The 16,709-nt window shown below is 40.9% G+C and overlaps 1 protein-coding gene across 2 annotated transcripts in view; it reads left to right on the top strand.

Moving 5' to 3' along the window:
- The first annotated feature begins 310 nt into the window (after positions 1 to 310).
- Positions 311 to 16,709, top strand: part of apba2a (amyloid beta precursor protein binding family A member 2a) — a 21,812-nt gene continuing 5,413 nt past the window's right edge. Inside the window, exons 1-11 of one of the 2 annotated variants that reach the window (XM_088340011.1) lie at positions 311 to 461; positions 2,514 to 3,700; positions 7,119 to 7,223; positions 8,171 to 8,210; positions 8,326 to 8,465; positions 8,548 to 8,634; positions 9,780 to 9,965; positions 12,468 to 12,647; positions 12,721 to 12,933; positions 15,254 to 15,373; positions 15,460 to 15,600. In XM_088340011.1, coding sequence (XP_088196137.1) covers positions 2,672 to 3,700; positions 7,119 to 7,223; positions 8,171 to 8,210; positions 8,326 to 8,465; positions 8,548 to 8,634; positions 9,780 to 9,965; positions 12,468 to 12,647; positions 12,721 to 12,933; positions 15,254 to 15,373; positions 15,460 to 15,600 — 2,241 coding nt within the window. In that variant the 5' untranslated portion in view covers positions 311 to 461; positions 2,514 to 2,671. Of the gene's footprint in view, positions 462 to 2,513; positions 3,701 to 7,118; positions 7,224 to 8,170; positions 8,211 to 8,319; positions 8,466 to 8,547; positions 8,635 to 9,779; positions 9,966 to 12,467; positions 12,648 to 12,720; positions 12,934 to 15,253; positions 15,374 to 15,459; positions 15,601 to 16,709 lie in introns of both variants that reach the window. The other variant, XM_088340010.1, reaches the window with a different exon arrangement.

Raw genomic sequence — 16,709 nt, 5'->3', positions numbered from 1 at the left:
GACTCCTCAAGTTTTCCTCATTTTCCTCAGGTTGAGGTCTTTAGGTTTTTCTTAATTTCGTGTAAGTTTCAGATCAGGGGATGTTGTAATGGTGGTCTGTGCAGCCCTTTGAGACTTTTTGTGATTTAGGGCTATACAAATAAAAATGACTTGACTTATTTACTTACTTTTTGTTTCTCACACCAACAGAGAATAATTAACTGAAACACAAATATTCTCTTAACGTTGAATTAAAACGAAATGCAAGGCTTGAATCTGCTCCATCAACTCTTCTGCATTATAGCAACGTTGGGGGGCCCTCTAATGGTCACGTGACGCCTTCCGTCTCTTCCATACACACGTTCCTGGGCAGTGTGTATGTTCAGCATTTATTTAAAAAAAACAACCATCAGGGGGAGCGAGCTCATCCGAAAAACACGCACTTGCTCCAAATGGTGAGCCAGGCGACACCAGCGATGACGGTAAGTACTCTGACTCTTTTCTATTTGGGTGTAAGCCGATGATGTGATAAGAGATGCAGCAGCTGGACGAGCTCCACTGGTAGCACAACAGTGAAAATGTCAGCATGGTGCAGTATTTAAATCAAGGTCGATGTGCAGTTTTTCTTGGCTCGAGTGAGATGCTAAACCCTTCGAAATGTTTGTACACAATATTCACATGTCTGTCGCATAATGCGGCGTATTTAGTGGCGGTGCAACCGCTGCAGCTGCAGTAATAGTTCGCCACGCAAGCGGGTTTCCAATAGCTCTCCGAACGCATCAAGGGCAGGGCGAACGCCTTTTTTATTGCCCGGATTTGTTTTTTAATTGGCAAATCAGCACCACGGAGAGATCAGTTGACATGGCATGATCACACGCGAGGGATTGGATTCGATCATCTTCAGTTTCATTCAATTTCATCAGGATAACGTGAAGAAAAAATGATTTAGGAGAATCAGTGTCATGTGTTACAACGTGCTCTGCTCATTGCAATTGCTCTAGTGCACAGGAGGTGTCAGATGGGGTGTGATAGTGTATTTTTTCCAGACTGAGTGCCTAATGTTCAAGTCAAGTCATGTTTATCTGTATAGCCCTTAATAACAACAAGTCTTAAAAGGCTGCACAGACTAATTGAGTTTGCGTGAAGTGGAATTTTATAAATTATTTAGTTTTGCCATAAACATGATCAAATACATTGTATATACACGTCCTAATAGGTTAAATTTATGCTGAATTAAAATTTTAAAATATTTAAAAAAAAAACAGTTGTAGTTGATTTATCAGGGGGGGCTTAGCACGCAGCCCCATGTTTCAGAGGTTCAGGGTTCAAGTCCAGCTACCGCATGCCTGCGTGGGTTTGCTCTGGGGTTTCCGGTTTCCTCCCACATTCCAAAAAACATGCACGTCAGGGTTATCGGCCGGTTCAAATTCTCCCCAGGAGTGAATGGGCGAGTGAGTTGTCTTTCTCTGTGTGCACGGTGACTGTCTGGGAACCGGTTCAGGGTGTCCCCTGCTCACTGCCTGAAGATAGCTAGGATGGGCTCCAGCACCCCTGTAACCCTACTGAGGATAAGCGGTGCAGATTGTGTATCGATGGATGTCTGTTGGACCTCATTACATTTACTTACTATTATTGCATGTATAAAATGTAGTTCAACCTCGGCCAATTGGTCCCCTTTTTAAATATTGTAATTCCCATTAATAATAAACCTTACTAATGTAAAGCGGCATCTATTAAATCATAGCAAGACTATGTAAAATAAAATTACACTTTTAAAAGATAATTTTATTTATTTTATTTTAATTTATTTATTTATTTACCAAATAACACAAAAACATATTTCAGCATCTTTCTTAGTTCTTTTACCAATTGCAGTCATTTCGGTGTTGCTTTGGATTTTATTCCCATTAAAAAAAAAATGTTGTATGGCATACACAATTTGAAATGATGAAAAAACCTCTAAACACGTGGAAAACAAATGAGTTATCAGGTATGAGTTAAGAGCAAAACAATTGTAATTTCCTGACAATTGAAATAAATAGACGTGAATTGTCTTTATTGTCATTGTTAACAACGTAGTGAACGTTGTTTGCAACGAGATTAGACATGGCACTCCAGGAAAAAAGTGCATTAACGACTTAAAAGAGAAACATTTGATAAAGAAAATGTCAGGATAAATAGGCAAAACTATTAACAAGGCAGTGCTTTAAGACTGGTCTTAGTTGTAATAATAATTCATTGGAAAAAATGAGCATTGTAACAATCGTGCAATGAGTAGTAGTAAAAAACAAAGTTAATTTGAGTAATAAGAAAAAATAGATGAACTATCTTAAAAACGTTGTTCTATCTACGTGTGAGTATTCAGGTTATTGTTTCTGTTCAGTTTGAGTTAGTTTGTGTTTTCTAATGTTGGGGCATTCATTGGAGCCATGGCAGAGGGAGATTGCTGTATTAAAATATATACATATAAATATTACATATTTCACCATGTACTAATCTGGGAAAGGTCATTTTTGTGCTTTTTATTTTCACAGAGTTGAGCACACCTGGCCTAATGAGCCAGTAATGGCTCATGAAAATAGGCACGACACCAACTGAACAGAACCAAGAAAATCATAGAAACTTGAAAAGGGGGTCGCTCTCTATAATCAAACTTGAAAGATGATATTAATGACCAGCCAAACACTTTCATATGAGTCGTGAACCAAAAGGCAAAGACATGGAGGATACATGCTCCGAATATGACAACGTGGGCTCTGACGTGGAGCAGGACTACGACGAGGTACAGCATGTGAATAGGGAGGGCATCTTGGACACAAGGTACTACAAACAGTGCTGCCCAGATGATGAAGGACAGAACGGCAGAGGGAAACACACCAACGGGAGCCACCATAACAATGGCCAATTCGCAACCTCCTCTCACGCGCATATGGAAAGGCAAAGCGGGCCGCAAGCTGAGCCTAAGATCCACAAAAAGGGACGTCCCTTTCGGGCACTTTGCGCCGCGGTTCCACGAGAGGCAACTGATGGGGAAGAAGTCGGAAAGGGCTTGGAGAACACTTTTGTCTATTGCGATGGCGAAGAAATAGAGGAGATGCTGGACGGAGCCAGATTTATTGAAGACTTAGAAGACGCAGACACCAGTGATCAAAGACAGGCTGTCCTTTACCATGACGATGCAAGGATGAGAAAGGGACGTGATGAAAGGGATGGAGAAGATGACGGCGGGAATACGAGAAATTACACCACATCAGGCGCCAACAAAAACTCATCGCATAAGAGCTCCAAGGAGGAGAGACAAGTGAAAGGTCGTGGGCGGAGGGGGCCTGGGCAGGACATGGAACGCATTTCCACCGGGGTAAAAAGTTGCATGGCAAACAAAAATGATCGAGTGAAGATGTCAGCTAAGGAAAACAGAAAGGCTCCCGGGCGGACACGAGCGAAAGCCAGCAAGCAACAGCCATTGCCTCGTCGTTGTCACGAGCAATCGCCTGTGGGTGGCCAGAAGGTCCAACCCCGAAGGGATTCCGCTCCCGTTTCTAGAATGGGCGACTCCAGTATCGACCAGGAGAGCGAGCCGAGGGTGAGCGAGCCGAGGGTGAGCGAGCCGAGGGTGAGCGAGCCGAGGGTGAGCGAGCCGTCGTCATCTCTCTGCAATGTGCCCGAGCGAGAAAAATCGCACCCCGTGGAAAGCGTGATCCAGCCGCAGAAACACCAGCAGGTTTGTATTTTTCATTTATTTTTCTTCTCCTGTCACAAACATGTACTCAGGTTCCCCCTCTATCACTGTCTCTTTCTCCTATCTCTCTTGAAATTAACTTATTTGGCCACTTACTAATTGGTTAAATTTTTCCTCCTCACAGCTGCGGTCAATTTTTTTGATTTCCCTCCTATCACAAACCTACCTTGTCACTACTTAAGCACTCTATCTCCTTGGCCTTGTGGTAGTTTAGTATCTTTCAATTCACATACGGAGCGCTTTTTTTCTCAGCGTCTTGTTATTCTAGTGTACTGAAACCTTGGCCACCGAACTCTTGGACTGTTGCCCTCGCTGTTTGGACTGGAACACGAGCCCCTCCCTTGCATGGACCACGATTGTTGCCTTGCTACCTGACTTCCTGTTACACTACCAAGCTACCGAACCTTGCCCGAATATAAGACCACCGTTTGCGGTACTAATCAGTGTATCTGCACTTTATCTCCGCACCACCCCGAAGTGGGTTCTTGACAGAACAAACTAGCCCAAAGGTCATGAAGATTAGGAGTAATAGATACTTTTTTAATCTTAATGTCATTGAGACCCCTATAATTGCTGGGCTTAAGAGAATGTACTGTGGCGGCGAACTAAGTACAACTTTAGAGAACCTTCTGCCACAACAGACTATCACGTCAGCGTCCAAGCGATCTGTAAATGTTTACAAAAATCTGTAAGAAGCTGCGAACTTTACCACACTAAGTTGTGAGCACAACCTCGGACTCCAATTAAAGGCTCCATGTGATAAACATTACAAAGTTCATATCTACATTCTTCAATTGGATGAGGGTCAGGCCACTGATGTCTCCGAGCAGCGCTAATACTGACCGCAGAAGCAGTTCAGAGTGTCCAAGCTTACACCAGCCTCCAAAAAACTACTTCTTTCGGGAGCTTAAAATGACTTTGAAGTCAGCAAGAACAAATTTTCTGTCTTCTTCACACACAAAAAAGAAACCTGCAATGGCAGAGAACATAGAAGGTTGAATAATAGTGGCTTCTAATGACTTGCAAATGTATTGGTCCACCTGGGGAGATACTGGGTCCAGAACAAAATCAATAGCACAATCATAAGTTCCCTGAGGTGGAATGGATTTATCCTTAGCTATCCTTAGCAGCACACCCTGATAAATCAAGACATTTAGATGGAATTTCAAAGAGTGACCCAGGATCTATTGAAGGTTCAATGGAAAATCCAAAACAGGAGGACTGGTATCTCCATTGGTGCCGCAAAGAACCTAGGTGTTGTAGCAAATATACAGTGGCTTGCAAAACTATTTGGCTCCCTTGATCTTGGTGACCTTTTGCCACATTTCAGGCTTCAAACATAAAGATATAAAACTGCAATTTCTTGTGAAGCATCAACAATAAGTGGGACACAATCATGAAGTGGAACACACTTCATTGGATATTTCAAACTTTTTTAACAAATAAAAAGAGAAAAAATCGGTGTGCAAAATTATTCAGCCCCTTTACTTCCAGTGCAGCAAACTGTCCAGAAGTTCAGTGAGGATCTCTGATTCAATGTTGATTTAAATGACTAACAATGATAAATGGAATCAACCTGTGTGTAATCGAGTCTTTGTATGAATGCACCTGTACTGTGATAGTCTCAGAGGTCTGTTTAAAGCGCAGAGAGCATCATGAAGAACGAGGAACACACCAGGCTGGTCCGGGATACTGTTGTGGAGAAGTTTAAATGTGAATTTGGATACAAAAATATTTCACAAGCTGTAAACATCCCAAGGAGCACTGTGCAAGCAATAATATTGAAATGGAAGGAGTATCAGACCACTACAAATCTATCAAGACCGGGCCGTCCCCTAAACTTTTAGCTCATACAAGGAGAAAACTGATCAGAGATGCAGCCAAGATGCCCATGATCACTCTGGATGAACTGCAGAAGTCTGAGGTGGAAAAATCTGTCCATAGAACAACAATGAGTCGTATACTGCACAAATCTGGCCTTTATGGAAGAGTGGCAAGAAGGTAGCCATTTCTTAAAGATATCCATAAAAAGTGTCGTTTGAAGTTTGCCACAACCAAACACGTGGAAGAAGGTGCTCTGGTCAGATAAGACCTTTTTCGAACTTTTTGGCAACAATGCAAGACGTTATTTTTGGTGTAAAAGCAGCACAGCTCATCACCCTCAACACACCATCCCCACAATCAAACATGGTGGTGGCAGCATCGTGGTTTGGGCCTGCTTTTCTTCAGCAGGGACAGGGAAGATGGTTCAAATTGATGGGAAGATGGATGGAGCCAAATACAGGACCATTCCTCTAAGAAAACCTGATGGAGTCCGCAAAAGACCTGAGACTGGGCCAGAAATTTGTCTTCCAACAAGACAATGATCCAAAACATAAAGCAAAAGCTCCAATTGAAAGGTTCACCCAAAACATATCAACGTATTAGAATGGCCAAGTCAAAGTCCAGACCTCAATCTAAATGAGAATCTGTGGAAAGAACTGAAAACTGCTGTTCACAAACACTCTCCATCCAACCTCACTGAGCTTGAGCTGTTTAGCAAGGAGGCATGGGCAAAAATATCAGTTTCTCGATGTGCAAAACTGATAGAGACATACTCCGAGCGACTTGCAGCTGTAATCGCAGCAAAAGATAGCGCTACAAAGTATTAACTCAATGCGGCTGAATAAATTTGCACACCCACTTTTTTTTTTTTTTTTTAAAGTTTAAAATATCCAAAAAAGTGTCTTCCACTCTTTGATTGTGAACCACTGGTTGTTGATGCTTCACAAGAAATTGCCGTTTTATATCTTTATGTTTGAAGTATGAGATGTGGCAAAAGGTCACAAAGTTCAAGGGGGCCAAATAGTTTCACAACCCACTGTATATATACTGTATATAGTATTTGCCTATTTCTCCGCCACATTTTATTTTCTGCGACCAAATAATAAACTGCCACAGTTGAAATAAATGAAATGTAAATAGTAAATGAAATGATCTGCATTTATATAGCGCTTTTCACGTCAATGACTTCCCAAAGCGCTTTACAGTGTGCTTCACATTTCCTAATAGCGGCCTTGTATTGCAGCCATGTAAGACGCTAACCTGCTTATTGGGGGTATTAGGGGTTCAGTGTCTTACCCAAGGACACTTTGACATGTAACACGGACAAGCCGGGATTCGAACTGGGATCCCTTGATCCCAAGACGAGCGCTCTACCTCCTGAGCTACTGCTGCCCTAAACCTAACTTGTGAACACATAAAACGCAGAAACAATACAATCAGCAACCCCTGCCTGTAAACACACATTGACGGCTGTGGGTTTAAAAAAAAAATTGTCTGCAGCAAATGACTTTTAAAACATAATGATTTATCTGAGGGTGACCAAAGTTAAAAATCTTTATCTTTTTCTCAATATCAGGATGAGGAGCCAAGCCCAGTTGTGATCCAAGAGCATGTTCCAGAGAAACTGGGGAGGCCTCAAAGTCCAGAACTACCTCCAGATGACGAAAGTGGCTCTCCTAAGGTTATATTTCATATTTAGTTCAGATACCTCACATAATTACCCTTCGTGGGTGTTATTAGATCAACAGAGTTTGGTATACACTACTGTAAATACAAGATTATGTCATGCTTAAATGTTTTCAACAAATTAATTCTTGAGTTAATTTTCGCTTAAAAAAAGCATATATTTTCAATAAAAATTTCAAACATGTGTGCATAGTGGGCTTCTATTAAAATATTCAGTTTGCTATTACAGTAATTTTAAACCACCACTAGTGTTGTTTTAAAAGGGCACTGCGTATTACATAGCACCTCTAGGGATAAAAAACAAAACAAAAAAAAGGCAACACTGATTTAAATGATAAGTCAAAATACACAAAGTATCATATTAATATGCAATTTTTAAAATACTATACTAATAATACTGATAATATCATGAGGCTCACCTAAAGGGAGCTGACATAACAGTGCTGCTAAGGTTACCCTAAAAAAATCAAATACATAGTTTGTATGCTTCCTTGTGCTTTGTAGCACTCGTTTTCAATTGCACTACACAATACAGCAACATCCAAGCACGCTAACAAATAGTTTTGGTTAATTGAGGTGTGATGTTTTTTATTTTTGCTAAAAATCATTCTTGGAATATGAAAATTGATATTTAAAATCATTATTTTGAGACGTTATCATAAAATAAGTAAAAGTAACTTTTCAATTATTTATTTATGTATTATGTATTTTATAATACTTTGTGATTTCTTTAAAATGTATGTAATTTTTGGAAAGTGAAACTTGTAATGATGTAAACTAATTTAAAAAGGACATTAAGCCTGAGATATCATTTCTCATTTTTTAAAGTGTAAATTTTAACAATTTAGATTGTAAGTAAGTAGAAACAATCTCAATATTAGATAACGTTGAATGAAAATTAACACAAGACGGCTGACATAAAACAACATTTTCTTTCTATAGAAAACACAAGAAGCTGCTTCCTTCCCCAGTTTTGAAGACGGTAAGTTTTTTTAGAATACAGTACATTCAGTCTATATGTATACGAATTCTGAAAGATTTTAAAATCTCACACTGGAAGCGTTTTTTCCCTTTGTGGCTTTTCCACAAAGTGCCAGGTCCTTGTGAGCCAGAAGATCTCATTGATGGAATCATTTTTGCTGCAAACTACCTTGGCTGCACCCAAGTTCTCTCTGACAAGAATCCCTCCAAGACCGTCCGCATGTCACAGGCTCATGAGGCTGTCACTCGTATCAAGGTACAGTACAATTTATTAAGATTTCAAAAGCGAATGTCACTTTTAATTTTTCAACGCATTATTTGCCATTTTTATGTAAAAGAGCCAAGACGAAGACTCCCAAATGATGACTGAAGTTGACTTGTTCATTTCCACTAAAACGGTGAAAGTGCTCAACGCGGACACACAGGTGAACAATGAGACTGTCCCAGATTACCGTAAATTCCGGACTGTAAGCCTCTACTTTTTTCCCAAACGTTCAACCCTGCGGTTTATTCAGTGATGCAGCCAATTTATGTATTTTTTCTAACAGCCGCCAGCGGCGCTCGAGTACACCGGTGGAATATATGCGCCGAGGGAGACTGCAACTTCTTAGCTTGTGCACTAATTTAATCGCAAAAAGAAAGGCACATGACGCAGCTTTCAAGCTAAATGCAATCGAGCAGAACTTTACTCTGCGAGCGTGATGCTAGCGTGTTTTTGATTAAGGGAGCGTGGGACGACGTCTATTTGACATAGTCTCTTTCCTATACTCGGGAACATGACTTTGATGACGTCAAGTATAAGGAGGAAGATGAGGACTGTTCACCTTGTTTACTACAAATACGATATGTTTTTTTTGACAGAGCCGGTTACTGTTGTGCGAGCGTGTACCTAGTAGCGTTTTGCTACCCTTCACAGGCACGGTTTGGGATGAAAGTTATAATATTATTATTAAAGCTTTGAAAACTCTCTCGGTGTACCGTCTTTCTTTGTAAATATGTGTAACCATGTATAATATGTATTTGCAACTGTATATTTTTGTAATGTATTTATTTCAGACACTTTTTTTGATATGTTTTGCACGGGCAAATGATAAAGAAGGCTGACGGGAAGTGGAGTAAAGGTGAGACGTGTTTGTGGACGCGGCGGACAATAGTGGATATATATCCTTCCCACCCTTACCTTTGGAAATATACACTTTTTTCCTTGGATTACTTTCGACGGGACCCGGACTCTGCAGGTCTGCATCAAACCTTAAGTACCGGTATCATTATCCGTGCATTTAGTCAGCTGAGATTTTTGGACTGTGTACTTTAATGAAGGACATTCAGTTTCAATCGTGGGATTTAAAGTCGTATTTGGACTAATTTTGTGTTTGTATTACATTTTTCAATGTGGGCGCATGCGGCCTATATACAGGTGCAGCTTGTGTAAGTACAAAATCGGCTTTCCTCTTAAAATGTGGTGGGTGCGGCTTATAATCAGGTGCGCTCTATAGTCCGGAATTTACGGTAGTTTATAGTTTTGCTTGAATTTACATGCAAAAAATGTAACTTTTTTTTCTCCCTCCAGGACACGATGATGGACAGCGCGCTGCGTACCATCTCATACATTGCTGACATTGGCAGCATTGTGGTTCTGATGGCACGGAGACGTTTGTCCCAGGCATCGGAGGAGGACTATGCAGAATCGGTAGAGTCGGGCAGCGAAGGGCCAAGTCAGTACGGCATGATATGCTACGTCTTTGAGTCAGAGGATGTAAGTAGTCATTCCTTTGGCTTACCAGTGTTTTAAAAATGCATAAACTCGTATTTCTGGAAGCAAAACTATAAGGTTAAATCCTATTACTCCCTCCTACTCCCTTACTACAGCAAAGCGGGTTGACAGTGAGGGTGAGAAAGTCCCAACCCTCTGCAAAGCTTAGAGTGAGATACAAAAGTTAGGGACAAAGTCCAAACCCTCTGCAAAGCTTAGAGTGAGATACAAAAGTTAGGGACATGAGCCTCTTTTCACCAAGTCACGTCGGGGTGCCCTAAATTCTCCCTACCCAGGTAATGAACCAATTATATGTGTTCATGTTGTGTTGTGTTATGGAATGTATATTCCTACAGAGGGCACTGCGATACAAGGAAAATCACAGGGGCGCGGTAGAGTTGATTGCAGGAAGATGAAGAAGAATAAACAAGAGTGAAGCGCAATATTCCTCGGGCGACATTTCTTTTGCAAGTTCAACACATAATTGTTGTTTCAATGTTACTGCTTTTAGGTGAGTGAAATAAGAAGCAAACAAGGAATGAACAGTTGGCGCATATGTTACGTCAAAATAGGCGAAGGGCTAGTATTGATGTTGTAAATCAGAAGTATTCCTAATTCCTAAATAAGTCATTGCCCTTGCCTAAGAAGTGGAAAGGGGAAGAGAAAAAAACATAAGGGATTGAGACTAAAATTGTGTTTTGGAGGTGTGACGGGAAATAACTTCCTGGTTAATTGATTTCTATCACATCAATAAACACAAAGTTCCCTATTGTCACTCAAATTATATGAGCTAAATCATAAGTTGTGGCAGTTTGATGGATCGTTAAATATTATTAGCTTCAAATATGCTTCAATTAAGTCATCTTTGATTATTATGTCTTCCGTCTGCTAGCATTTTGTAATTGTAGAATATCTAATAAGAGGCTGCATAGTAAAGATGACTACAGGATTGTTAAGAAATATAAATATATATTCTTTCAAGTTTTTTATTGCTATTTGCGATGGGTTTTACGATTAAAGTAAGCAAAAAAACAAGAGCATTGCGTATTGTGTTGAGATATGCATTTCTAAAATAACAACTTATCATCTTGTTACTATGTCTTTACTATCGTATTACCAGGTTCACTAACAATGATCATTACATGCGTTAATTAACCATTTGAATTTGCCATTGACAGGTTAAGACGTCAATCCTTTACTTTCTACTTAACTAAGCTAGCAATGTGTTAACTGGTAGTGAATGAGCTAAATACCACAGTGAACTAGTTAGCTCATAAGTAACTTCCCTAATGAACGAGTTAGTTTGTAACTTACTTTCTTATATTGGAGTCTGAGTGTGTGTGTGTGTAAATGGGTAAGTGTGGAATACATTGTAAGAAGTGCTAAATAAAAGGCAGTTCATTTAGCATTAACTTTACTTATTAACTACCAAAATCGATGACAGACATCGAAGATCCATTTTGAATTTAGTGACTTGAATTACATGTCAACCCTCCATTTTCCACAATTATTAGTTAACTTGGCTAGCTGTGGATGAGTAAATTGTTGGAAGTGAGGTTAAATAGACTGAGTCAACCACTAAAACAAAAAATGTTACCCGAAAATCACAATGACCCAATACTGGTCCTACGGGCACCACGTTGGAGAGCCCTGGTGTAAAGTATTTTCAAAAAAATAGGTCCTTTGTTGGAGTTTTTTTTCACCATCTGAGCATGAGCCTGGGCTGCTCGGCGGCGCGGTGATTAACGCGTGTGAGGCACAGTTCTGAGGTCATGAGATCGAGCCTTTTGTGTGGAGTTTGCATGTTCTCCCTGTGCTTGCGTGGGTTTCCTCCGGGCACTCTGGTTTTCTTCCACATTCCAAAAACAGTTTAATTGAGCGAGTGAGCTGTCTATCTCAATGTGCCCTGTGACTGGCTGGCGACCAGTTCGGAGTAGCTGGGATGGGCTCCAGCACCCCCGCGACCCTACTGAGGATAAGTCGTACAGATAATAAATGGATGGATGGATGAAGTATGAGCCAATTAAAGGCTCATATAATACACTGCAATACAAATTTGGTGTAAGATTTCTTTTAAAATATTGTTTTTCATAAATTGCCCTGTTGTAAAAACTTGCTATTTCTTTTTTATAATTAACATTTTATGTTTTAATGTTTATTTGGAGATCTTCCAGGGCAGGAGAAATATTTTTAAGGAAAAAAAAAATATGGAGCAAAAAGGATCATGTAATTTATTAAAATAGGTAATTGCTGGTTGTTTATTTCCAAATCAGTACAATCTTACAGGCCGCTATTTTATTTATTTATACAAAATATACATTTTTATGTATTTCTTTGGAAGAGTTCAATTGATTTATCCTAAAGAGGTATGACATTTAACTTTAAACATGTTTCTTGAATGAATTTAACTTAAATATGTGCCATGTGCTGTCCCATTTTCTTGGGTGACGCGTTGTTGGCAGCCTGATGCTTTTTTTTTGTTGACTTGTGTCCCTTATCCCCCAGGCCCAGCTCATTGCACAATCCATCGGTCAGGCTTTTAGCGTGGCCTACAGAGAATTCCTTCGAGCCAATGGCATCAACCCGACGGATTTAAGTCAGAAACAGTACAGTGACATCATCAACTCCCAGGAAATGTACCACGATGACCTCATCCATTTCTCAAACTCCGACAACTGCAAAGAGGTGTGTGTGCAACTAAGGGGGAAATATTATGAATTCAATATTGAGCAGGAGGAAAATTAAGTGTATATTGTAGCTGTTTGTAGAGAAACAGAAGGGCGAGAACCTCGGTGTAGTGATTGTGGAGTCGGGCTGGGGTTCCATTTTGCCCACCGTCATCCTCGCCGGAATGCTCAACAGCGGCCCAGCGGCACGCTCCGGGAAACTCAGCGTTGGGGATCAGATCATGTCTATCAATGACACCAGCCTGGTGGGGTTGCCACTTGCTACCTGCCAGGGCATCATCAAGGTATGAAGATCTTCAACATTGATATTTGACACATGGCTTTATTGTTTTGTTGGTCTGGTTGTGTAGTGTTGAAGTTGTTGTTTTTTTTGGGGGCTGCTGTTTGTGTCTTAAGGCTGAACCGCATCCTCTTGTCAAACTCGTGCATGGCCCCACGACAGGCATGTGCAAACTACAGCCTGCGGGTGGCATACTTAAGGTCTTGCACAGACTCTGAGATGATCTTAATACATTAATTTATCTTACACTTGGAGTCGTTGTGTATTTTCTTTACTGTCCATTACTTTTCCTGTTAAAGTTACTAATTAATTTGCGTACTTTATTTTATTACATTTGAATAAAATTATATATTACCATGTTTCTGTTGAAAATTGCAACTATTATTTTTCTCGTTAGACTGCACGGCAGCTGGGTGGTTAGCGCACAGCCCCACAGTGCAGAGACTCAGGGTTCAATTCCAGCTACCAGCCTACCCGTTTGGAGTTTGCATGTTCTCCCCTTACCTGCATTGCTTACCTCTGACATTCTAAAGACGTGCATGGCAGGTCCAAATTGTCCCTAGGTGTGAATGAGCAAGTAAATTTTCTGTGTCTGTGTGCCCTCAACTGGCTGGCAACCAGCTCAGGGGTCCCCTGCTTACTGCTTGAAGATGGGATGGGCCCCAGGACCCTAGCGACCTCTCTTAAAAAAATACAAACTATAGGGGTCTGATTGGGCCTGAATAATACCGGCTTCTTTTATTCAATGTTTATTTTGTAAGGATTTTTGTACAAAGAAAAAAAATGTTGTGCCTTATGAAAATCATAGATTAATGACAGAGTCATTCGAATGTTGCTTTATGCATCTGATAATATCTAAATATATTTGTTAGTTTTTCAGTAAGTTCAACTAGGTTCACCAGACGATGTACATCGTTTTAAATCCGTCAACATTCGATTAGTCTGGTCTTTGGCTTATAGGCAATTATTTCATTTGGCCCTACGTCCCTTTAATTTTGACACCCCTGCCCTACGAAGCCCTTTCCAAATACCGTAAATTCCGGACTATAGAGCGCACCTGATTATAAGCCGCACCCATCACATTTTAAGAGGAAAACCGATTTTGTACTTACACAAACCGCACCTGTATATAAGCCGCATGCGCCCACATTACAAACACAAAATTAACCCAAACCCGACTTTAAGTCCCGTGGGTATATTTACTCTAATTTAATTTATGCACAAGCCAAGAAGTTGCAGTCTTCCTCTGCGCATATATTCCACCGGTCTAAATCTTACCTTTTGTACTCAAGCGCCGCTGTTGGCCGTTAGAAAAATTACATAAATTGGCCGCATCACTGAATAAGCCGCAGGGTTGAACGTTTGGGAAAAAAGTAGCGGCTTGTAGTCCAGAATTTACGGTACATACAGATCTGTTGTTTGACTGCAGTGACAAATTTCCACCAATGGAGGATACTAAGATACTTTGCCCCAGGGACGAGGGGTGACTTAATTAAATAATTATTTGAAAATGTGTCACAAAAACCACAGGCCAAATATATATAAAAAAATCTTGGTGGACTTACTGTACCTGGCGTTTTCTTAGCAAAATGAACCCCAATAGTCTAAGAAAAACTGTGTGTACATATACCTGTTTTTATCCATTCTAGGGGGCAGTCATTTTGATTCTTGCTGATCATTGAAAATTAATCTAAGCTCATAACCAATCACAGCTCACCTGCTTTTTCAAGCGGAGCCGTGATACGTCCATAGCAAAGGCCTGACAAATTCTACAGCAAGTGTCAAGATGGCCGCCCTTTGAAATGCATCAAAACAAGTGGATTTAGTTGTTTGATTATGTTCCACATTTATATAAAAAAAACTACAATAACAATACTTAATACATAACTTGTAGCACACACAACTGTGAAACCATATTTCACCAATCTACTATAGAAAAACGTGATTCATATTTTATTCTTTATCCTTATTTTTGCATGGTGTTGTTCCTAAGGCCATTGCATTATCATTGGGAAGAGTGAAGTGGAATTATTGTTTGGTTAATGTCAGGGTGTTGTTGCCTCTCGACACCTCCCACTAGGGGGATATGGCTTTGGTACCCTTTATTGATAGATTATCCTGGAGTGCCACGTCTAATCTCATTATGAACAATGAAGGCCTACACTACGTTGAAATCAATGATCCATTTTCTGCACAGCTTATCCTCACTAGGAAAATTATATTACCGGTAAATTCTATACTATACTACACTATACTATACTATACTATTTAGTTCATTTGATAGCACTTTACCGTTTAGATAACTGATGTGCGTTTTATTCCAGGGATTGAAAAATCAACTAAAAGTCAAGATGAGCATCGTAAGTTGCCCTCCAGTCACCACCGTCCTCATCAAGAGGCCTGATCTAAAATTCCAGCTTGGCTTCAGTGTTCAAAATGGCATTGTGAGTATCTGGTGAAGCAGACATGCATGCATGCACATGGTTTGCTTTATTTCAATGTTTATGGCTCTTTTTCTTCTCTTTTTTAGATCTGTAGCCTGATGCGAGGCGGGATCGCCGAAAGAGGCGGCGTTCGCGTCGGGCATCGAATTATAGAGATAAACGGTCAAAGCGTTGTTGCCATGCCGCATGAGAAAATCGTGCAAACACTTTCCGTGTCGGTGGGTGAGGTAAGAGTTCGACATCTGCACGAATTATAATTTCCCCCTCACGGTTTTGCAGTCTTTTTTTGCTCACGTAAACAAAGTGTATTGCTAGCAGCATGCTAACATCTGCTGTGCGCCATCTGCTCCAAAGAAAGTGCTTGATTATTGCACACACACACATATGTGTGTGTGTGTATATATATATATATATATATATATATATATATATATATATATAAATAGCCTGAGTGGTTAGCGCACCGGTGGTACAGTTCTGAGGTCATGGGATCAATCAAATCCAGCTACCAGTCTTCCTGTGTGGAGTTTGCATGTTCTCCCTGTGCCTGCATGGTTTTCCTCCGGGAACTCCGGTTTCCTTCTCCATCAATCCATCCATTATCTGCACCGCTTATCCCCAGTAGGGTCGCGGGGGTGCTGGAGCCCATCCCAGCCATCTCCGGGCAGTGGGCAGGGGACACCCTGAACTGGTTGCCAGCCAGTCGCAGGGCACACAGGGACAGACAATTCCCTCGTTCACACCTAGGGACAATTGTGACCGGCAAATTAACCTGACACGCATGTTTTTGGAATGTGGAAACCGGAGTGCCCGGAGGAAACCCATGCAAGCACGGGGAGGACATGCAAACTCCGCACAGGAAGGTTGGTAGCTGGATTTGAACCCATGACCTCAGAACTGTGCAGCACATGCGCTAACCACCGCCTCGCCGTGCTGCCGGTTTCCTCCCACATTCCCCCCAAAAAACTGATTTCTAGGTTAACTGGCCGGTACAAATTGTCAGACATGGGGACTTGAGACTTAGTGACTTGGACTCGAGTCGACTCGAGTCGCTGTTTTTATGACTTGTGACTTGACTTGGACTTGGCAATCTAAGACTCGGGACTTGACTTGTGACTTGACTTGCCCAAGAAAAAAATACTTGGGACTTACTTGGGACTTGAAGGTGAAGACTTGAGACTTACTTGAGACTTGCACATGTGTGACTTGGTCCCATGTCTGCAAATTGTCCCTAGGTGTGAATGAGTGAGTTGTCTGTCTCTGTGTGCCCTGCAACTGGCTAGCAACCTGATCAGGGTGTCCCCTGCCCACTGCTCGAAGATAGCTGGGATGGGGT

This window comes from Urocampus carinirostris, chromosome 7 (assembly GCF_059441175.1).
Source record: "Urocampus carinirostris isolate Australia breed hairy pipefish chromosome 7, RoL_Ucar_1.0, whole genome shotgun sequence".
In the NCBI taxonomy this organism is placed as follows: Eukaryota; Metazoa; Chordata; class Actinopteri; order Syngnathiformes; family Syngnathidae; genus Urocampus; species Urocampus carinirostris.
This window is presented reverse-complemented; position numbering and strand designations above follow the sequence as displayed.